This window comes from Hermetia illucens, chromosome 1, assembly GCF_905115235.1.
Source record: "Hermetia illucens chromosome 1, iHerIll2.2.curated.20191125, whole genome shotgun sequence".
In the NCBI taxonomy this organism is placed as follows: Eukaryota; Metazoa; Arthropoda; class Insecta; order Diptera; family Stratiomyidae; genus Hermetia; species Hermetia illucens.
This window is the reverse complement of record NC_051849.1, coordinates 146,919,502-146,938,940: the sequence shown is the minus strand read 5'-3', so window position 1 is coordinate 146,938,940 and position 19,439 is coordinate 146,919,502. Positions and strand designations below refer to the sequence as shown.

At 43.4% G+C, this 19,439-nt stretch overlaps 2 protein-coding genes across 2 annotated transcripts; both read left to right on the top strand.

The window, feature by feature from the left end:
• The first annotated feature begins 1,943 nt into the window (after positions 1-1,943).
• Positions 1,944-3,256, top strand: LOC119653369 (farnesol dehydrogenase-like). Its single transcript, XM_038057915.1, has 3 exons — positions 1,944-2,615; positions 2,970-3,107; positions 3,161-3,256. Exons 1-3 carry the CDS (start codon positions 2,043-2,045, stop codon positions 3,200-3,202), a joined length of 753 nt encoding a protein of 250 aa, XP_037913843.1. The 5' UTR covers positions 1,944-2,042; the 3' UTR covers positions 3,203-3,256.
• Positions 3,257-13,490: 10,234 nt separating this feature from the next.
• Positions 13,491-15,078, top strand: LOC119653436 (farnesol dehydrogenase-like). Its single transcript, XM_038058020.1, has 3 exons — positions 13,491-14,215; positions 14,774-14,911; positions 14,972-15,078. The coding sequence occupies exons 1-3, from the start codon at positions 13,643-13,645 to the stop codon at positions 15,011-15,013; spliced, it is 753 nt and encodes a 250-aa protein (XP_037913948.1). The 5' UTR covers positions 13,491-13,642; the 3' UTR covers positions 15,014-15,078.
• The last annotated feature ends 4,361 nt before the right edge of the window (positions 15,079-19,439 follow it).

Here is a 19,439-nt window from a genome sequence, read left to right as displayed (position 1 = left end):
GGGTTTTAATAGCTTGGTGCACGTTGTGCTTGTCCTTGGTGAATTCGGACAGCTCAACTATTTTTACTCTAAACTCTATGAAGGGCAGCAGAGTATGCCAGAGCTCTGTTCTCGATGAGTCCTGGCCGGAGCTCCTTTTCAAATTCTCCATCACCCGTAGCTTTTAATGACTTATCGGACTTTTTGCCGTGTTTGGAATTGGTGGATATCGGGGAATTGAAAAGGTCCTCCCGAATGGGTCAATCCCTTCATCTTGGAGTATCTGCTACGATCTTCTTGCTTGGACAGATGCGGTAGGTGAGCCAGCGTCTTCGTTATTGGAGCTCTTGGCAAGATCTTGCTTCGCTTGAACACCCCCTTCCCCAAATTTAAATTACTTGCAGTATTTGATGCGAAGATGGCCAAGTTGTCCATCACCGAGGCACTGTCGTCAAGGGATGCCGAGGGTCGGAAACCCGTTTGCTCACCTTCAAAAGCCACGGGATTGGGGTTCAGAGTCAGTCCGTGCATAGTACACCTATATTTACATATCAATAGGCATGGCTCTATTTGCCATCTGGAGTCGCGCCTGATGGAAAATCTGGTAACTCCTCACAAATTTGCCTGACTGTCTTTTGCACGATTTGTCGTTTGGGGATTTGGTGTTTGTTGTTATTCGTTAACCGCTATGAGCTGCATCATTTTGTGTTGGGTTTAAGGAGGGGCTCCACATATATGCAAAAACAGGGTGTAAAATTGTTTTTCACAGAACATGGTCATGCGGAGTATCAAATGAAAGGACTCGATTAGTACTTTTCGAAACTGATATTCTTTTTGACATTGGGTGAAACATAGGAGAGTGAAGACTCAAAATGAGTGCCCAAAAAAAGAAATAGGCCTTGTTCTCAGAACTTATCCAACTGAAAAATCTGAAAAAAAAACACAATGAGGCATCTTTTAAAAATCTGGGCCTCCAAATACATATCATTCCGATATCAATTAAAAAGTTAATAACAGCACATTAACATATTTTAGAAATTTACACGGAAACCCCCCTTATCTTCATTCCAGATGCATTTGCCATCAGTATAGGTGATAATGTTAAACATAGTTTTGGAAAGTTTCGAGCCAATCCAACTATTAGTAACAAAGTTATAGATGGTTAAAATATTGCACTCTAAGACGTGTAATTGTGCATTATTGGTTTCCTTTTGTTAAAATATTGCTAGTGAATTTATGAATTTCCACTATATTTTTCCATTTTTCAAATAAGCTGAAGTTTTATTTGCTCCACTTTTAAAATAGTTTGAAGTTTCGCTCTGTAAGAAATAGAGTCAAAAATTTTAACAATTTAATCAACAATTGGAGTGAGTTCATGTGAATTTCCACCACTGTACCATACACACATGGAATATCAATATCACCATAAAGTGACTAGTCTGCTTATGTACTTAACACATATGCACTTCGAGCTTTCCTCTAATTGCACCATCGAGTACCCACATATTCTCATATAAATAAGTCACAAAACCTTTCATACCCGAAGTTACGAACTCCTGGTTCTCCACTTGATCAGTATTTAATCTCGTTTTTGACATTATAATTATTTTGTTCGAGGACTTTTCTTCCCAGAGCTTTGAAGCCCCATTTTGCGTAGGTGGGTGACCAAATCTGGAGGGCAATGAGTTCTTGGGTTTTCCCTATAACCACAAATATCTTAATTGACTACTTATACGTAATGTATAAATTTATGGTTTATGAGGAAAAAGATTATTTTTCAAAAATATTGAAATTGATTCAATGACTCAGTTCTGTATTAATTTTCTGTATAAAAGCAATTCTTCTTTCTCAGAAATTGTAAACAGACCGACTTCTAGGTTCAGTTCAAATTGGACGTAGGTTATCGAAAGATAACAACTGCAATTATCCCTGGAGCTGGAAAACTCGTTAAATAGCCAGCTCGCCTTTCCCGTATGCAATCTTTCTGTTGGGAGCCTACTATAAGTTGGCAGAAATTAACCAGTAAAATCTTGAGTTTCTGATCAGTTTGCAAAGGAAGCAGAATGGAACGGTGGCAAAATAAAGTGGCTGTAGTGACAGGAGCTAGTGCCGGTATTGGAGCAACCATCGCCGCGGATTTAGTAAAAAATGGTTTGATTGTTGTTGCATTGGCTCGACGCGAAGAACGCCTTCGAGAAAATCAGCGTGCTCTTCCAGAAAATCTACAATTCCGTTACCATCCCAAAAAATGTGATGTTAGAAATGAAGACGAGATAAAGGACACCTTTACCTGGATCGAGACTAAATTTAAGGGGGTTGATGTTTTTGTTAACAATGCCGGAGTAGTAGCGGCGGGCGTGGAGCTAACAGGCGCAAATAATACTCAAACTATGCGCAATATTGTAGAGACGAACATTATGGGTGCTCTCTATTGTGTCCGGGAGGCGTTTAATTTGATGAAGAAGCGCAACATCGATGGGCAAATTATCATTATGAATAGCATTGCTGGACATCATATTCCCGTGTCACCTGTAGGACCGTTGAACATGTATCCTCCTGCTAAGTTTGCATTGACCGCAATGGCTGAAACCTACCGTCAGGAATTCGCGAACGCTGGAACGAAAGTTAAAGTTACTGTGAGTATTACCTGTCATCGGCTTCAATATATTTAACCATTTGGATGATGCACTAGTCATGTTCTTACTAGGTTCACATATGATGTAATTCAAAGAGTAATCAAAAAGTCTTTGTAGAATGCAAACTTCTGATTTATAAATTCGAGGATTCCTTTTTCGGACGCTAACAGAAAGGCTACCTTTATACCACAAGCCTGGATTAGATAGTTCTTGGAAGTTATCGAACTTTCTACTCATAGTCGCCTTTATGAAAGTTCATTGGGTTTTAATACCTCTTCATAAATGCTTCAAATAAAAGCGGCGACAACAAGGGCAAACGTAATAAAATGATCGCATTTGAATTTCCATTTCTAGAGTATCAGTCCTGGGGGAGTCTTAACTGAAATAGTCCCGAATATGCAAAAGTTGAGAGACTCGGGTATATCACTTTTGAATCCTGAAGATGTATCTAATGCCGTGCTGTATGTATTGAGCACGCCTCTTCATGTCCAGGTAAAACAATATTCTCGACGAGCTGCATGAATCTAAAGATGTTTTTTTTACAGGTTCATGAAATAATAATCAAGCCTCTTGGAGAGAAATTGTGAGCAATTACATACATGGACAATTGTTGCATTTATCTTGAACTTTTTAAAAACTTGTGAGGCTGTTCAATGCGAATGATAATAAATTGATTACTAAACGGTCCAATTTGAATATAAATCCTAAAGTGTGTTAGTGTTTTATTTTTAGACCGTAATTGAACCACCGAAGAAAAGTGATTACCAGATACCAGCGATAGTTGGCAATTTCTTGATAGATGGCCTTAACATTGGCGTAAAAACCAAAAAGGTAAAAATAAAAGCAGTTAGTTTTAAGAAAGGAGATATGTTCTATATATCGGATCCCACATTGATCGGGTTTTCCTTTAGTAGGGTAGGTGAATGCGTTTACGATGAGAGCTTCGCAATCAGAGAAATAACCTGAGACCGCTTGACACATTATATCGCACTAGCCCTCTTGCTCTCTCGGTTTAAGGCGCCTTCAAGTCACGGAATTTCCTTCCCCAATGGGAGGGTAAAGGGGGAAGGTAGTTGTTAGTTCAAGGAACCTTTTGCCATCCGACTACCAACTAAACACCTTCCCGTTATCAGAGACCTGCAACCTGGAACGGTTTGACACATTATTCCGCACTACCCCTCCCGATCTCTCGGCTTAAAGATCCATCAAGCCAAGGAATTTCTTTCCCCTACGGGAGAGGAGAGGAGGAAGGTAGTTTTAAGTTCAAGGAACCCTTTGCCCTCCGGTCCCATCACCGGTCGAACTCAATCTTTTTCGCAAAGATAAGAACCTCAATGTAATACGCAACACGGCTAAATCTCTCAGCGCCCTACAGCATCTCTCTGGCAACGTTGTCTGGAAAGAGTGCCCCTGTGTCTACGTAAAGTTGCCAACGAAATTCATCACAAGAGAAAAAAGTGTGATCAGCATCGTGTGCTCCAAATCTTGTGCAGGAAAGACTGAAAACTTCCATGCCAACCTAGATGTTGGGTAAAAAAATAATCTAATAATCTAAATTGCCGATGAGCCGCGCAGTTTATCTGCTCACTGGTACATTTTGCCAAAAGAGTCACCACTCGGTAAGTGGGTGCTGCCGTTTATTATGGGCAACCATCTATTAAAAGTCTTCGCCCTTGCAGCTGTATATAGCTTTATGTTTCTTAGTAAGGAGAACACCGGGAATCACTCCCGCGATCACCATCACTGCCGATTTGCAGATAGTGATAGGCAGACGCCTCTCGTAATGCTCCCGTATCTGTACTTGGGTAAGACGGTTACGTACATCTCCATGCCAAGGGTATCAGTCCATATCTCCTCATCTTCGAGCCGAGCGTCAAATCAAGGTATTTGACCTCTGGTTTTGACTCTACAGTCAACTCGCCGATTGATATGGGATGCAGGTTAGGTATTCTTTTTCTGGTTAAGGTGTCTACTTCAGTTTTTTCCCTCCGCTTACCCATCGTATCAATGTGCCAGGTCAGCTTTGTGCCTGTTCAACGGTATGGTCACAACATCATCTGCATGACCGACCAGAAGCAGCTCTTCTGGCATGTTGAGAGATTATCACAAAAAGCATTTCAGAGGTCCCTGCCCCTGACTCTGAGTAGGTTGAAGTTCGGCCCTAGGATAGATCTCTGTGCTACCCCGACATGATCTCCATCCTCCTCAGACGTCTCATATCTGCAAGAGATAACTCGCAGAATGAATTTTCTAGCCATTTGATGATCTCATGTAATTGAAGGAATTTCCGACATCAAGCGTTACGAAAAGCAATACCCATCGAGATCCGCGTCTGTCTGGGGACAATGCTGTTCATTTGGCCGGTACTAAATACGTAGGGTTTCCGCAGAGCCCCAATTTGCCCAGTGACCAATCTTTAACTGAGTCCCTACAGATCCCCATTTGCCTAGTTTACTAGGTTCTGACAACCGCGATCTTTGTTTCTATTTATCGTGTTGGAGAGTCTCCTTTTGGCTGTTTATGATTGGCTTGGGATACTCTTTTCCAAGCACAGTAATTTTCTGCCGTTCACTAGTGCATAGGAGGCTTGTTAAGGCTGTTATCACTGAATTTACTATAGTATCCGCTGCAACGCTACCACCTCCTGCTGTGCTCTCTATCACGACTCTGTATGTTCCATGCGCGTCGATAAATCCTTCGATATACACCCCCGCGACGTCCCACGTATGGGGAAAACGCCGGGCTGGTGCACATCGACAAATAGCGTCAACTACTGCGAATAAGATGGAATGGTAGCCATCTGCTGAGAAGTTTTTTGGAAGTCACCAGCCGTCTATCGACGGTGACAGCGATTTTGACGCGAACGTTATGCAAGAGATGGTTCCTTCTCACCCTGGCTGCCAAGACGTTCGCTTGGATTCAGCGTTTAAAGATATGAGCCTGGTACTCACCACCATTTCCAGGATCATTTCCCTCTAGAGTCTGGGTAAGGCATGCCCTATTCAAAGACACTAGTATTAAAGTGACCTCCCACCAGGATTCGCCCCTCTGTGCCGATGTACACACCTGCGGCGCTCCAATCACGGAAGAGCGCCTGGTACATGATGGATTCTTCATCTAGAATTCGCCAACCGTCCATCGAAGATGACGCAAACGTTACGTCACAGATATATTCTTCGATGCCTGCCGCCAGGACGTTCGGGTAAGTCCGGCGTTTAAAGGTGCGAACCCAGTTCTCGACGCCATTTCCAGGAATAGTTTTTCTCTGAAGTCTGGTTAAAGCATGTTCTATTCAAAGACCCTAGTATTAAAGTCAAAAAAAATTACAACCCCCTTAACATGTATGGGGAGCACCCCTCATATATAAAGGGATTCACAGATCACACCTTCCCAAATATAGTAACAATCGCTTTAGCCGTTTTCGAATAAATTGGGTGTGGCAGGCACACAGATAGACATTGAATCGATTTTAATAAGGTTTTGCTTGACATAAAACCCTAAACTGGTGCTCAAAATCGAAGACTGTAAGTAATAAGTAAATATGTCATGAAAGATCGATGACAGGAATTATTCTTCCAAAATATGTAGATTTTTCTCACATATGTGATAATATTTCTTTGCTTTTTTAAGGTTTTGTGTAAAACAAAACTTTATTAAAATCGGTTTATTGTCTGTCTATATGTATGTATATCTGTGTGTCTATGCATCGGAGACGGTTATAGCGATTGACACCAAATTTGGTGAAAAGGTGCGAACTGTTGCCCTGAAGTATACAGTAAGGTACATAATTCTACGCCGCATTTAGGGGCGGGGGTCACCATACATGCAAAAGGGGGGTGTAATGTTATCACTAGGATCCCACATAAATCAATCATGTCAGAGAAAAAGCAATTTGCCGCGTGTTTGAAGTATAATGAATACTTTATTGAGGTTTCCTCTGACTTATATACTATTCAACATTTTCTTAAAATACTAAGGGTAGGTAGGTATCAGTGGCCGCTCCGAGGAGCCCAATTAGAGCTTTGGTGTGCCGTTTTGATATTACAAACTCCTAAGACCATGATTGCTGTTATGGGAGCAGGGAGGTAGAGTCCAGCGGGCTCGGATCTTCAAAGCCAGCCCGTAGCACTCACGAATGAAAGCAGCTCTCCCACCCTGCAGCTAGAAATCTCTCTCGGGTCGCCAAGTGCCCGCAGCCTGACTCTAGCCAGAGCTTGGCAATTGCAGGAGGGTCTTCCTTCCTTTTCCGCAGCTTCGGCAATGCGAATTGTAGGGTATGCCGAGCCTAGGGGCATGGTCCCCTATGGGCGGCGCCCCGTACTGACTGCCGTAATCTTGAATACATTGGCACGCGTCTGGCACAGCAGCTCTCGTGATCGGGCTATGTTAGAAGCGGACCAAATTCCCCTTGACTTGGCACAGCTCATAAGCCTTCGCCATCTTAGGCCAACGACTGCTAAGTAGTGCGAGTAGATTCGACCCCCGACAGCCGCCAGCGAAACACCGACTGTATTCGCCGAGGGACTGCCAAGAGCAGAGCCTCGCCTGGCCAATCCGTCGCCCTGCTCATTCCTCTCTATGTGGCTCTGTTACGCTTGGGGGTCGAATCTCGCTCCAGCCATCGACAGACTTCCAATATTGCCAGTACTTCCGACTGGAATACACTGGTGAAACTTGGGAGACCATACGACTTGGATACACTGTGTGTATTTGAGAAAATCCGAGCGCCGCCTCCACAGGCTATCTTTGATCCGTCCGTAAAGAATACCGTGTCATAGTCTTGCAACACGCCGCCGGTCTTCCACTTTGCCCTGGTTGGAAAGTCCACCACAAAGTTTCTCGCGAAGTTCAGCTTGCGTGTGGCATAGCCCGTGGGGAATGCCTAGATTTGCCGAGGTACTTCGGCTAGGATGTTGCTGTGGCCGTAGGACTTTGCGGCCCAGCATCCAGACTCACGTGGTCTGACGGCACTACACGCTGCAACGTATTTAATGTGGAGGTCTAGGCGGAGGATATGCAGAAGTACATTCAGAGCATCTGCAGGGCAGGACTGCAGAGTCCCAGTAGCACCTTCACACGCGGTTCTTCGAATGGTATTAAATTTCATCCTATTGTATTTTTTCGTCAAAGCTTAAAATAGTAAATTAACAACTTTACGGCATACTCCATCGATAAGTATGTTCGATGGGCAGTAACGATTGAAAATCATTGTCAGAAGTGCATTTCTTATGTCTCGCTACTTATTATGGAATCCCGTAGTCAGGGCATGTATGTTTACCATCGGTTCCAATTACATCAGCGGGTGCCTCTCCAAGCTATAAATTATTGTTGACATTTGGTGTAGGTCACGTCAACAGATTATGATAATTGTTGTTATTTATGGCATATCGGTGTGTGCACCGTGGGAATTTAAAATGTTCAGCTCATGCATTGAATGAAGTTGAGTGAAATTGAATGGATTGCTGAATCTAAATGGAATTAATAAAATGAAAGAAATGTTTCAGGAATTGAATGGAATGAAATGAAATGTTTGGACAACACGTTGAGATAAAATACACCACACTCTGTTTTTTTCAGATTCAGATGGAGACCGCAAAGCAGTGTGTAGGATACTGGGAGTTGCATGTCCCGCGTGATAGTGTACATGACAATTAAAAGGGGAATAGCGAGGGGCGTTTCTTTGATAAGCAGCGGGAGGAATACGGATCAATTTCGGTATATCGGCCACATTTCGAACTTTAATCTTGAGACGACAGTATACCATTTAACCCAACGCATAAAATCCTTTGTTATCAGACATTGCTTCACTGCATACCAGATAATTTCACGTGGGACATGGTAAAACGAATTCTTTAAATCCAGGAGAGCATCACAAAGAGCGTGTTGCCTCTCAGTTACGAAGCCGCCTATATCGCACCGACAGTTCCGCAGTTACTAAAAATAATAATAATTACAATAACTCCGCTGTAGCCGGTCCAAAGCCCGGTTGTCAAAGGAGGAGGGATAGATAGCTTCAGTCTGAATGGCTGTACGTCACTCCAGCGTCTCAGGGGATAGGTGGAGAAAGTGCAGAAACTTCGCAGTCTTGCAGATTACCCAATGAAGAAACCATCACCACACCTAGCAATTAGGTGTAAAATAAAAAAAATAAATAAAGTAAAGTGCAGAGGGTTTGCAGGAACTATGCCATCCCCAGTGAAACCCGACCGGTTTAATTTCCACTCCCCCTCACTGCAGGAATTACTTACCTTGACCGATTACTTGCTTGCCAACCCTCTACAAATTCATAACGTCCATTATTAGTGGAACTACCAATGCACTCCTCGAGATGAACAAAATTCTGTCCGAGGAGTACAAGCGCTGAGGAGTCGGGTCAAGGAGTTGCAAAGAGCAACTCATTATCGAGTGGGGAGTAGTAGGACAGGCAACTAAATGCCAAAGAAATTTCTTTACTTGCTATACCAAGGCTTTCAACAACCTCCCCCATACCTGGCAAATCGATGACCTGCGTCCCTATCGCATTGAGACCAAAACTAATAAAGTTTTTGGCGACAGTCTTCGAAGTGTCGCATATCCCTGTGGCGGCGCATAGTAGCCGCGAATCATTGTGGATTCGCGTCTGCCGCTGTATTAATAGCCGCAGTAAATTCAACGGATAGCCTGACATTGATTGGAGGGTATCAAGTATGACATTTGTCCACAGTATTGTCAACGAACTCTGTTCTCGACCGCTGAGCAGAAAGGAGACCAAGTGCTAACTTTGTTCAGTTAATGGAATAGCATGATATTGAAAAGCAGCGCTTTTTGATTATTACATAGCATAGCTACTCAAACCAACTTATCAGTGCGCTCATCTGATGGTACCGGAGTACCGGACATCTTCTAGGGGATTCGTTGAGTCCCCTTTGGTTTTGCATGGCAATAGACCCCTCTTCGTGGCTACTGAAGAATGCTAGAAGGCATGACTTGGCAATCAAATATGACCTACGTGTTAAATGCGAAAACTGATCTGGAAGAGGTCCAGTGGCGGATGCATCATCCATAGCTTTGCCGTGGAGCGGATGAACATGCCTGGTGACATCGGAGACAGAGACGTAATTGGCTTGGCGGCAAAACAATACCGCCAGGTCGAGAAGGTGCGCTTATTTTTACAGCAAAAAGCAGGCACTCCCTTGTATGCGGCTGTTTGTAAGGCAGATTGCCGGCTGACTCCGCTTAACTTAAAGGATCGATTTTTCAATATGCTTAGTGGTGTGAAGTCAGACCAAGAGCGTATAGATGAATTGAAGTCAAAGGCAATGCACGGTAAACACGATCATGTTTTCCGAATAGATGGCGGTGTACTGGAGAGCTCTTCGCTGAGACGGAGGGACTTACGTGTACCATTCAGGACGGTGTGGTCACCAACCGGGCTTATAAAAAGCTCATAACGAAAAAGTAGATGTAGAACGATCAGTGCAGAATGCATGATTCGGCGCTGGAGACGGTGGACCATCTCATTTTTGGCTGCACTGCAATCGCGCGGGTGCAATATACGAACAGGCATAATGGTGTATGTAAGGTAATCCCCCAAAACCTTGCATATAAGTATGGAATGATCACATGAATATATCCGGTTTACCGAAAACACGTGGAGAAGAAGGTGAACTATGGAGGACTGACTCGATAAATCAAAGAAATTAAGCATCTCTAAGGGGTGGTTGTATTTTCTATAATACGGCCAGCCAGAGGTATTGTACCTAAATTCCATCCCTTACGGTTCCCCTTGAGGTCTTGGGACTCTCACACAGAACCATGGAGAAATACACCAGTCCGTATAAGTGTTCGATATTGCGGGGAGTTCTCGACGGATTGCCTCTCTAACCTACCCCAGCCACCGCCACCAACGCCTTTATCTTTCAAGTAGGTAGGATCGTCCGAGCCTAACTGCTTATCACTTAATGGCAGTATTAGATAAAACTGGGCATCCGGTATCGCGGGGACTCCAAGCCACTTGTATTGCCGCTTCCGGCAAAGAATAACCGCCCTACTTTCGGCATCCACCGCAGCACGTGACATAATGAGGTTACTTAAATGAACCTGGGCACTAGTTAAAAAGTATAAATATTAGAGCAGAAATACGGACAGTATGGTTCATTTTGGCCCCACGACTCCAGTTACTGACTCCGCAATAACCGCAGTCAACAGAGATCCTGGAGATGAAGCACCAACAAATGATCTTCACAACCGTAAGAAAACTCGGAACGGCTGGTTTGACGATGAATGTAAGCTAGCAACGGAACAGGGGAATGCTGCATACCGAGTAATGTTGCATTTTCAAAAAATGCGGGCACGCGCGGAAATTTATCACGAACTCCGTCTAGTGGAGAAGGAACTTCACAGACGGAAAAAGGAAGCCTTGGAGAATCAAGAAGTCTGTGAACTAGAAAATACAGGGGGCAACCGCACCTGGCGCAGAAGTTTTACCAACAAGTCAGCAAGATGAAGCCTTTTACACCTCGATGCGCATCCTTCCGAGACAAAGAGGGTAATCTGATTTCCGACAGAATAGGCATATTAGAGCGATGGGTTGAGTACTTTGATGAACTACTGAACAACCAGAACATCGGCGAGTTGGAGGTCCCGCCAACTGAAGACGGCGGACAAATACTGCCACCACCAAGTATAGAAGAGACAGTCCGTGGAATCCACCGGCATAAAAACCATACGTCGCCAGGAGCCGATGGAATTACAACCGAATTAGTTAAATATGGAGACGGCCAATTACACCAAGTGGTTCATCAGCTTGTGCTCAAGGTATGGGAGAGCGAATCAGTGCCTGACGATTGACAACGAGGCATTATCTGTCTCATACATAAAAAGGGAGACATCACACAGTGCAGCATTACAGAGGTATCACGTTGCTGAGTACCATCTATAACATATTCTCCGTTATCTTGCTAGGCCGGATAACCCCATATGCCCAGAATATCATTGGCCCATACCAAAGAGGCTTCACTCCAGGCAAATCAGCACCAGATCAGATTTTCTCTCGGTGGTAAGCGATGGAAAAACTCTTGGAATCTGGCCATCAGTTACACCATCTTTTCATTGACTTTAAGGCCGCCTATAATAGCATGGCATAGGTAAAACTCTACACGGCCATGAGAGAACTCGGTATCCCGACAAAATTGATAAAACTGATTAGGCTGAGTCTGATCAATGAGCGAGGCCAGCAGCAGGATCACTCTCGAGACCATTCGACATGGACAACGGTCTAAGGCAAGGAGATGCCCTATTATACACCCTCGTTAACCTGGCCCAGGAGAAAGTGATCCGTGATACCACGACCGTCAGGTTATGGGTAAAATTCGGCTGAACAGGTTGCGGTGGGGGTCACTTAAACCGTATGGATGAGGATGATCACACCCGAAAAGTCTATAAGGGCAATATCTATGATCGAGAAAGAAGAAGAGGCAGTTCCTGCCTGAGATGGAGCGATGGCGTAAACCAGGACGCCAGACAACTTTTAAGGATATCGAATTGGTGAACCTTGATGCAAAACTGGTATGTCTGGAGGTCTAGACCGGGTATCGGTTGTTGCGCGTTTGGTGATGATGATGATGTTTTCTTATGAATTGAGTTTACAATTGAGTGTAAAGTAAACAAAAAAGTGTAAATGAAAATCCCAGATGGCTCCCATCAAAATACTACAAAACGCAAAAAGCGGTTAAGTCGATCGCGCATTTCACACACTAAGCTAATTCACACACCGAAAATTGTCTTCAGAATTTGGGAATGTAATGGAATGATTTGTGGAGTAGGGTATGCATCCACAATTGGTTACGAGTACATAGTAATTGGTAATTCTCTCATTAAAAGTACTAATTTCATGTACAATAATTAATTATAATAATGATGTGTATCTACAATAAACTTGAAGAAGGCTTTGAAGTAAATTTCTAAAATATAGTAATATGCTGCTTTTAATTTTATTAACCAGATAACGGGATAGGATATATTTCGAATCCAAGGTTTTGTGTAGGTACATTACTGTGAATTTTTCAAATATTTCGTTTGGGTAGGTTTTGAAAACGAGATCTGTTTTGGGTCCTCATTTCCCTGCGCTTCACCTAATGTCAGAAATAAGATCGCTTTCGTAAAGCACTAATTAAGTGCTTTCATTTGATGCCCCACATTACCATTACATTACGCCTATATTAAGCCCTTACTTGTCAGAAATACACTTAAGGGTCGGATCCGACGAATCGATTTTTTTTGGCATCAATTGTATCTAGATATAGAATATATGGGCAAAGTGATTTTTTTTTATGTTTGATATTGATGTTTATGGGTAAAAATCGCATTCTATCGGGCTGGAAAAATTACTATGGACGCTCAGGATATTAATAAATCTATGGTGAAAAATTCGGCGAAAAGCCGGCCTTCACACGCGATGACCCCCTTATTTTTATGACTTGACCCTCTATCATTCGTAGATCAGAATATATGTATTAATTTTTCATCTGGGTGAATCTAGGTTAAAACACTAGACTTCGAAAAAGATTGTTGAAAGAAGTTTGGTTAACTTCATACTTCATCCGTACTTTGAAGGTCAACTGCTAATTTTTGCATAAAAAAATGCAAAAATGTATCCCATTTTATTACGTATACCGATTTTAACATTGCCTAGTCAAATTGGCTGTTTTCATAATCAACATCTGCTCCACACCTAAATATAGAAACCTGAATATTTTCCACTTGTTATCAGAGCAGGTGACACCTTATCTGATAGACCTACGATTAATATATCCACAGTGATTACTTTCCTTCACTAATTCCAAGTTCATATAAAATTAAAGTGCAGGCACTGTTCCCCCCAAATGGAGTTGGATTGGTCACTCAATGGATAGTTCTAACTCATTTTTCGTTGCGGGTGTGATAAGCTTTTCAAATATGCTCAGTGAGCATGACTCGCGGATTGACCCCGTACTATATATGATGGCATAGATTAATCAATTCTCTGGTCAGTTTGTGAAGGAAGTAGAATGGAACGGTGGCAAAATAAAGTGGCTGTAGTGACAGGAGCTAGTGCCGGTATTGGAGTAGCAGTCGCAGCTGATTTGGTGAAAAATGGTTTCATTGTGGTTGCCCTAGCTCGGCGGGAGGAACGCCTTAGAGAAAATCAAAAGGCTCTTCCGGAAAATCTACAATCCCGATACCATCCACGAAAATGTGATGTAACTAAAGAAGATCAAGTAAAGGATACCTTCGCCTGGGTCGAGTCCACATTTGGAGGGACTGATGTTCTTGTTAACAACGCCGGTATTATATCTGCAGGCGTGGAGTTATCAAGCCTGGATAATACCGAACCTATTCGAAACACACTGGAGACGAACACAATGAGTGTGGTTTATTGTGTCCGGGAGGCATTTAATTCTATGAAAAAACGGAACTTCGATGGACACATTGTGATCATAAATAGTGTCGCTGGACACAAAGTTCCCGTGGTGCCGGTGGGTTCATTAAATATTTATCCTGCTTCCAAGTTCGCAGTGACGGCAATGGTTGAAACATATCGGCAAGAATTTGCAAATGCTGGAACAAAAGTTAAAGTTACGGTGAGTTTCCTCAGTTATTATGTAAGGCAACTTTAGCTCGGATATTTTGATATATTACTATTGTGAATACTGGGCAACTAGCAATCGTTTGTGTATAAAGATCCATATCCTTCTTATCAAATACAAATGAATATTATTTCTTGGCCAGTTTGGGGAATGCCATTGTGTCCTTATTTTGTTGAATTCCAACATTTTGTCTGTTAACGGAGGTCAGTGTTTCTTATCTACATACTTCGAGCTATTCGCAGCGAAAGTAGAAAGTAGTACAGAAAAGGTTGGTTCTTGGTACACCCTAAAGCGACGTCCAAACGAAGCAATATCATTCACTCTTTAAAATAGTGTGTGGTAATGCGTTTCCTCCCAACAAGCTAGAATAACAACAACTACATTCTTCTTACATTGATGCATTAGTCCCTCCTGTAGGGGTGTTTTGATGTGTAGGGTCAATTCGCTCATTTCTTTTCGAGAATCAAATTAAAATGACAAAAGCGGGTAGCCGACATTTTTATCCAGGTTTATACGCGTCGAAAATTAATTGATTTGCACTTCCTATTCCAGAGTATCAGTCCCGGTGGTGTACTTACCGAAATATTACCAAACATGCGAGCTCATCTGGATGCAGACCATCCACTTTTGTACCCAGAGGATATATCGAATGCGGTATTATATGTATTAGGTACACCCCCGCATGTCCAGGTAAGGAAAAATTCTATGTGAATTCAAGAAGAAATATAATCACATAATCATATTTTGCAGGTCCATGAGCTAATTATCAAACCTGTTGGGGAGAAAATTTGAAAAATGAATGTGTCTTCGAGCTGTAAACATATTTGTGTGCTTATCGGAGAATACTGCGGCTTTTGTAAAAAAAAGAAAAGAAAAAAAAAGATATTGGATTTGCAATTTTTTTTTGTCTATATTTTCTTGTAGTTCACAAAATACATTCAATTTTTTCCCAGACCTAAGCATCCCGTCGATTAGGTTATGAGATCCTTTGTTCACTTACAGCAATTCTCCCCCAGATTGTCCTCATTCCTATAAAACTCGTTAGTAGAATAGTATCTAATTAGAGTCGAGGGTCTAGCCTCGTATTGAGGTTATTCACTAGTTCGTTGCTACCAACCCTGCTAGCGTACTTGAGGTAACCGCCAATGATGGCGCGTAGGTGTGTTTGACGCGCTGTACCCCACCAACAGTAAATGGCAACCGTATACATATATATATGTATGATTCGAATCTTTGGTCTAATGTCAGGTTATTTGGTAGTTATTGGACTTCCATAACTCTGCAAGTGGTAAGAAGTCATAGACTTCGAATCCACCCGCGACTCTAAGAAATCAGGTCGTGACCGAGGGACGGATTTTGGAGGCCTCACCAAATTCATGTTCCCCCACGGAGAAATCTGTGGACGACATGCTCTTCACTTCAGTGGAAAAGCTACACCCGGTGACTATGGCGCGGTCAGCCAAAAAGGATAATACAGCAACTCCCTTAACGAGAGGAACTGGAAATCTGACTACGGCTGGCCTGTCGGTGACACTCTTCTAAAATAAAGTGGAGGAAGGCTCAGCAGAAGGAAACTCTAGCCGCAATGGAGAAGGGACTAGAGGGTTGCCTGTCAGAACCTTCTCCTCCGCTTGTACCAGGAAAAACGGAAGAAAGTTAAGTTGGTAATTTGGACGAAACTGGTCTAACGCCGGTACGTAAAAACAGATCCATGCAGCCCGGACTCCGCGAACCTGGGAGGGCTTCTAGCCGACGACAACGGAAGGCACTGCGAAAGAAGGCGAAGTTTCTTGGGAATGAGGGCATGAAAGTTGCTACACCACCAAGTGTGGCGATATCTAGAGAAATCGGACGCAAGAAAGCGGAACTTTCTGCGGAAGGCGAGGACAAGCTCGTAACCCCGGTCAAATCAACCTGCAGCATGCCAAAGCTCCTTCCTATCTATTGGCGGCAAAGCTGCCAAAGTTGCAGGACTGTCCTTATATATTTCAGGTTCATGAGCCATGTGTTCGTTTTAACAGAATCTGTGGTATTGGATCAGTCAAGGGGTCTAGGATCTTCTTCGATGAAAGTTCCTCGAGACCGAGGGCCTGCGTTCTGACGTCAAAATTGTTAGAGGCAACCATGCTGAGACAATTCCCAGGACCTTGTAGTGGTTAACTAACAATAACAGGTTAATGGTAAGAGGAAAAATGTCATAGTTGCATTTGCTTACTTATCCTATGATTCTTTGTGCCCTCCACCGACCCAAGAACTAAGGGAGCTGGTAGAGAAGCTGGTTGATTTTATCACTTCAGCTGGTCTGATGACCGCGAACGCAGGGTGAGCCCCTACGCTTATCTTATTTCCTGTGGTCAATGTGGCAAAACGGTTCCATGGTGGAACCGAGAACTGCAGAGACTCAGGAAATTAATAAGACGGCTTCTAAATCATGCTTGCAAAAGCAATAAAGATCTCGCTAAACTTTCGGAACTCATAACGTGAATGTAATAGGCTCGTAAAACGTCCGAAATGAAACTTTTTTATACCATCCTGTGAGGAATTGAATGGTGGAAGGGAGACTTCCAGGTTGTGCAGAGTCCTTAATAAATATGAGTCGGCCAAGTTGGACTCTCTTCAGAGTTGAGTCTATACAGACTCTCTTGGAAATACACCACCCGGGAGAACAGGTCTCAGAAATGGGAAGAAGTGAATTGGCGGTTACTGCAAACCCTTCAACACGAAGGTGCTGCCAGAGAAATTGGGATACTGAGAGAGCGGTGAAGACAGCCTTCATACCAAAACCTGGGAAAGATGACTATTCAAATCTAAAGAACTTCAGGCAAATCAGTTAAACATCATTTTAGCTGAAATGTCTGGAGAGACTGGTTGAACATCACATTCGCGAGAGGGCGCTAAGGTCGCTCCCCCTAAATGAAAACCAACATGTGTACCAACATGGAAAGTCCTGTGAATCTCCTCTTCATTCTTTGATTTCAAAATAGAGGATGGAACTCTGAAGGGTGAGTACGCGATGGAAGTGTTCGTGGACATTGAAGGCGCCTTCCAAAGACTCTGTGACGCCGCCAGAGAGCATGGTGTTACGAAACTTTAATAAAGTGGATCTACGCTATGCAAACGCAGAGATTGTTGTGTGCTGAAGTGGGTGTTGATCGCTACCTAATATCGGAAGCGACGAAATGCTGCCATCAAGGGGGTGTGTTGATTTGATGCTTTTACGAAATTTGTTCATCGTCCAATGACTCTTCTAGGCGCTACCAAAAATTTCCCAGATCATTAATCGGAACTAGTTTCAAGTGCACGGATTTAATGTTAAGCAACAGAATACCGCTATATAGATCCTTTCTGTGGCCGTTAAATTGGAAGTGCAGTAGCATGATATTTTGCCCATTTGGTAAACATTTTGAAGGAACCAATACCAAATGATAGCGTCGATCCTCGGCACAGCAGTAGCAGTATATCACTTTATTAGTTACCCCCTGCAAGCGCGCACACATTTCCTTTCAACTTGCATTATGTGCCATATAGGCCATCGAATCGCCACCAGAGGCAACCATCGACCTTTTAGGAGATTAATTAAATTCAAACAAGTTAGTAATTCGCCGTCGCAGTCACTGTTTTCTGCTGCAATCCATTCAGAACATGAAATTCTGTATTAGTAGTGAGATTTCCATCTGTGATGACAAAGCATTTGCCGTACTGCATGCCACACATGATCGGTATGAGGTAATCGTGAAGCTCGTTTTTCAAGAGCTTGAAGATTAGGTCATCCAACCAGACGGTATCAAACGCCTCCTCAATGTTTACAAGGCAAGCACCTACGCACTAAATTATTGAGTACCTGAGTCAAATCAGGGTAATAATAATCTCGGGCGAGCGCAATGCTGGCCACATTGCCTCCTACAGTGTTACTGTAGTGTACAGTTATGGTCTTAAATGAAGTGGTCTAACACACTTCAAGGCCCTGATCCAATATGGATTGTTGCGCCAACGATTATTATTACTTCCGAGTTATCACAATCTTGGTAGATGCCGAATTTTACCTAATACTAGCATTAAGTGCAAAGCATTTAGGCTCCTACATACTTAAAAACTAAAGGGGCGCTGGTGGTGGTGGGCGGTAGTAGGTTAATGGGAGAATCCGTCGAGAACTCTCCGCAACATCGAGCACGTATCCAGAATGGTGTACTTCTGCATGGTTTGAACCAGACTGTGAGAAAGTCCGTGACCGATTTAGGTGCAATACCTGAAGCTGACAATATTATGGGAACTACAACCACCCGCTCGAGACGCCAAATTTCTTTGATTTCCCGAGCCAGTGGCTCATAGTTCACCTTCTTTTCCACGTAGTTCCGTTCAATGTTGCTGTTATGGGGGACAGCAACATCAATAATATACGCGGAGCGACCCGTGTTGTCAACTAACAGTACGTCAGGCTTGTTGTGTGCAGTATGGCGATCAGTCAGAACTTGCCGGTCCCAATACATGCTGTAAGCAGAACTACCAAGTACTGCTTGCGGCTTATATCGGTAAACCGGACATGTTCCCGTGATCAGCCCATGCTTATATGCAAGGTTTTGATGGATAACCTTACATACAGCATTATGCCTGGTGATGTATTGCACCGGTGCCATAACAGTACAGCCAGAAATGAGGTGGTCCAATGTCTTTTACGCTGAACCACACATCTGCACTGGTCGTTCTCCACCCGTTCTTTCATGACGAGCTTTTTATAAGCTCGGGTGGCGACCACGCCGTCCTGAATGGCGCACATGAACCCTTCCGTTTCAGCAAAGAGCTCCCCAGTACACAGCCATTTGTTCAACAAATGCAAACCGACAAATGGCTGCTAAAAACAATTCACGTGTTTACCGTGCATTGCCTTCGACTTCCATTCATCGATCCGCTCTTGGTCCGACTTCACCCCACTCAGAGGATTGAAAGCTCGATCCTTCAAGTTAAGTGGAGTCAGTCCACAGTCTGGCTTACAGACAGCCGCATGCAAGGGACTCGCCTGCTCTTTCCTATAAAAATAAGCGCCCAGCGAGTCGACTTGGCGATGATGTTGCGCCGCCACGTCAACCACGTCCCTTCCCACGATGTCACGAGGCAGGTTCCTCCGCTTCACGGCAGACTTTGGATGATGTATTCGGAATTTGGACATAGTTGTCCGTATCCGCCACTGGACGTTTTCCAGATCGGTATTCGTCCACGGCAA

Excerpts from the sequence above, each read along its gene's own strand:
- LOC119653369 (XM_038057915.1), top strand. The coding sequence starts at position 2,043 with ATGGAACGGTGGCAAAATAAAGTGGCTGTAGTGACAGGAGCTAGTGCC. Across the intron at positions 2,616-2,969 it reads GAACGAAAGTTAAAGTTACT|AGTATCAGTCCTGGGGGAGT; the intron begins GTGAGTATTACC and ends TTCCATTTCTAG. Across the intron at positions 3,108-3,160 it reads GCACGCCTCTTCATGTCCAG|GTTCATGAAATAATAATCAA; the intron begins GTAAAACAATAT and ends TTTTTTTTACAG.
- LOC119653436 (XM_038058020.1), top strand. The coding sequence starts at position 13,643 with ATGGAACGGTGGCAAAATAAAGTGGCTGTAGTGACAGGAGCTAGTGCC. Across the intron at positions 14,216-14,773 it reads GAACAAAAGTTAAAGTTACG|AGTATCAGTCCCGGTGGTGT; the intron begins GTGAGTTTCCTC and ends TTCCTATTCCAG. Across the intron at positions 14,912-14,971 it reads GTACACCCCCGCATGTCCAG|GTCCATGAGCTAATTATCAA; the intron begins GTAAGGAAAAAT and ends CATATTTTGCAG.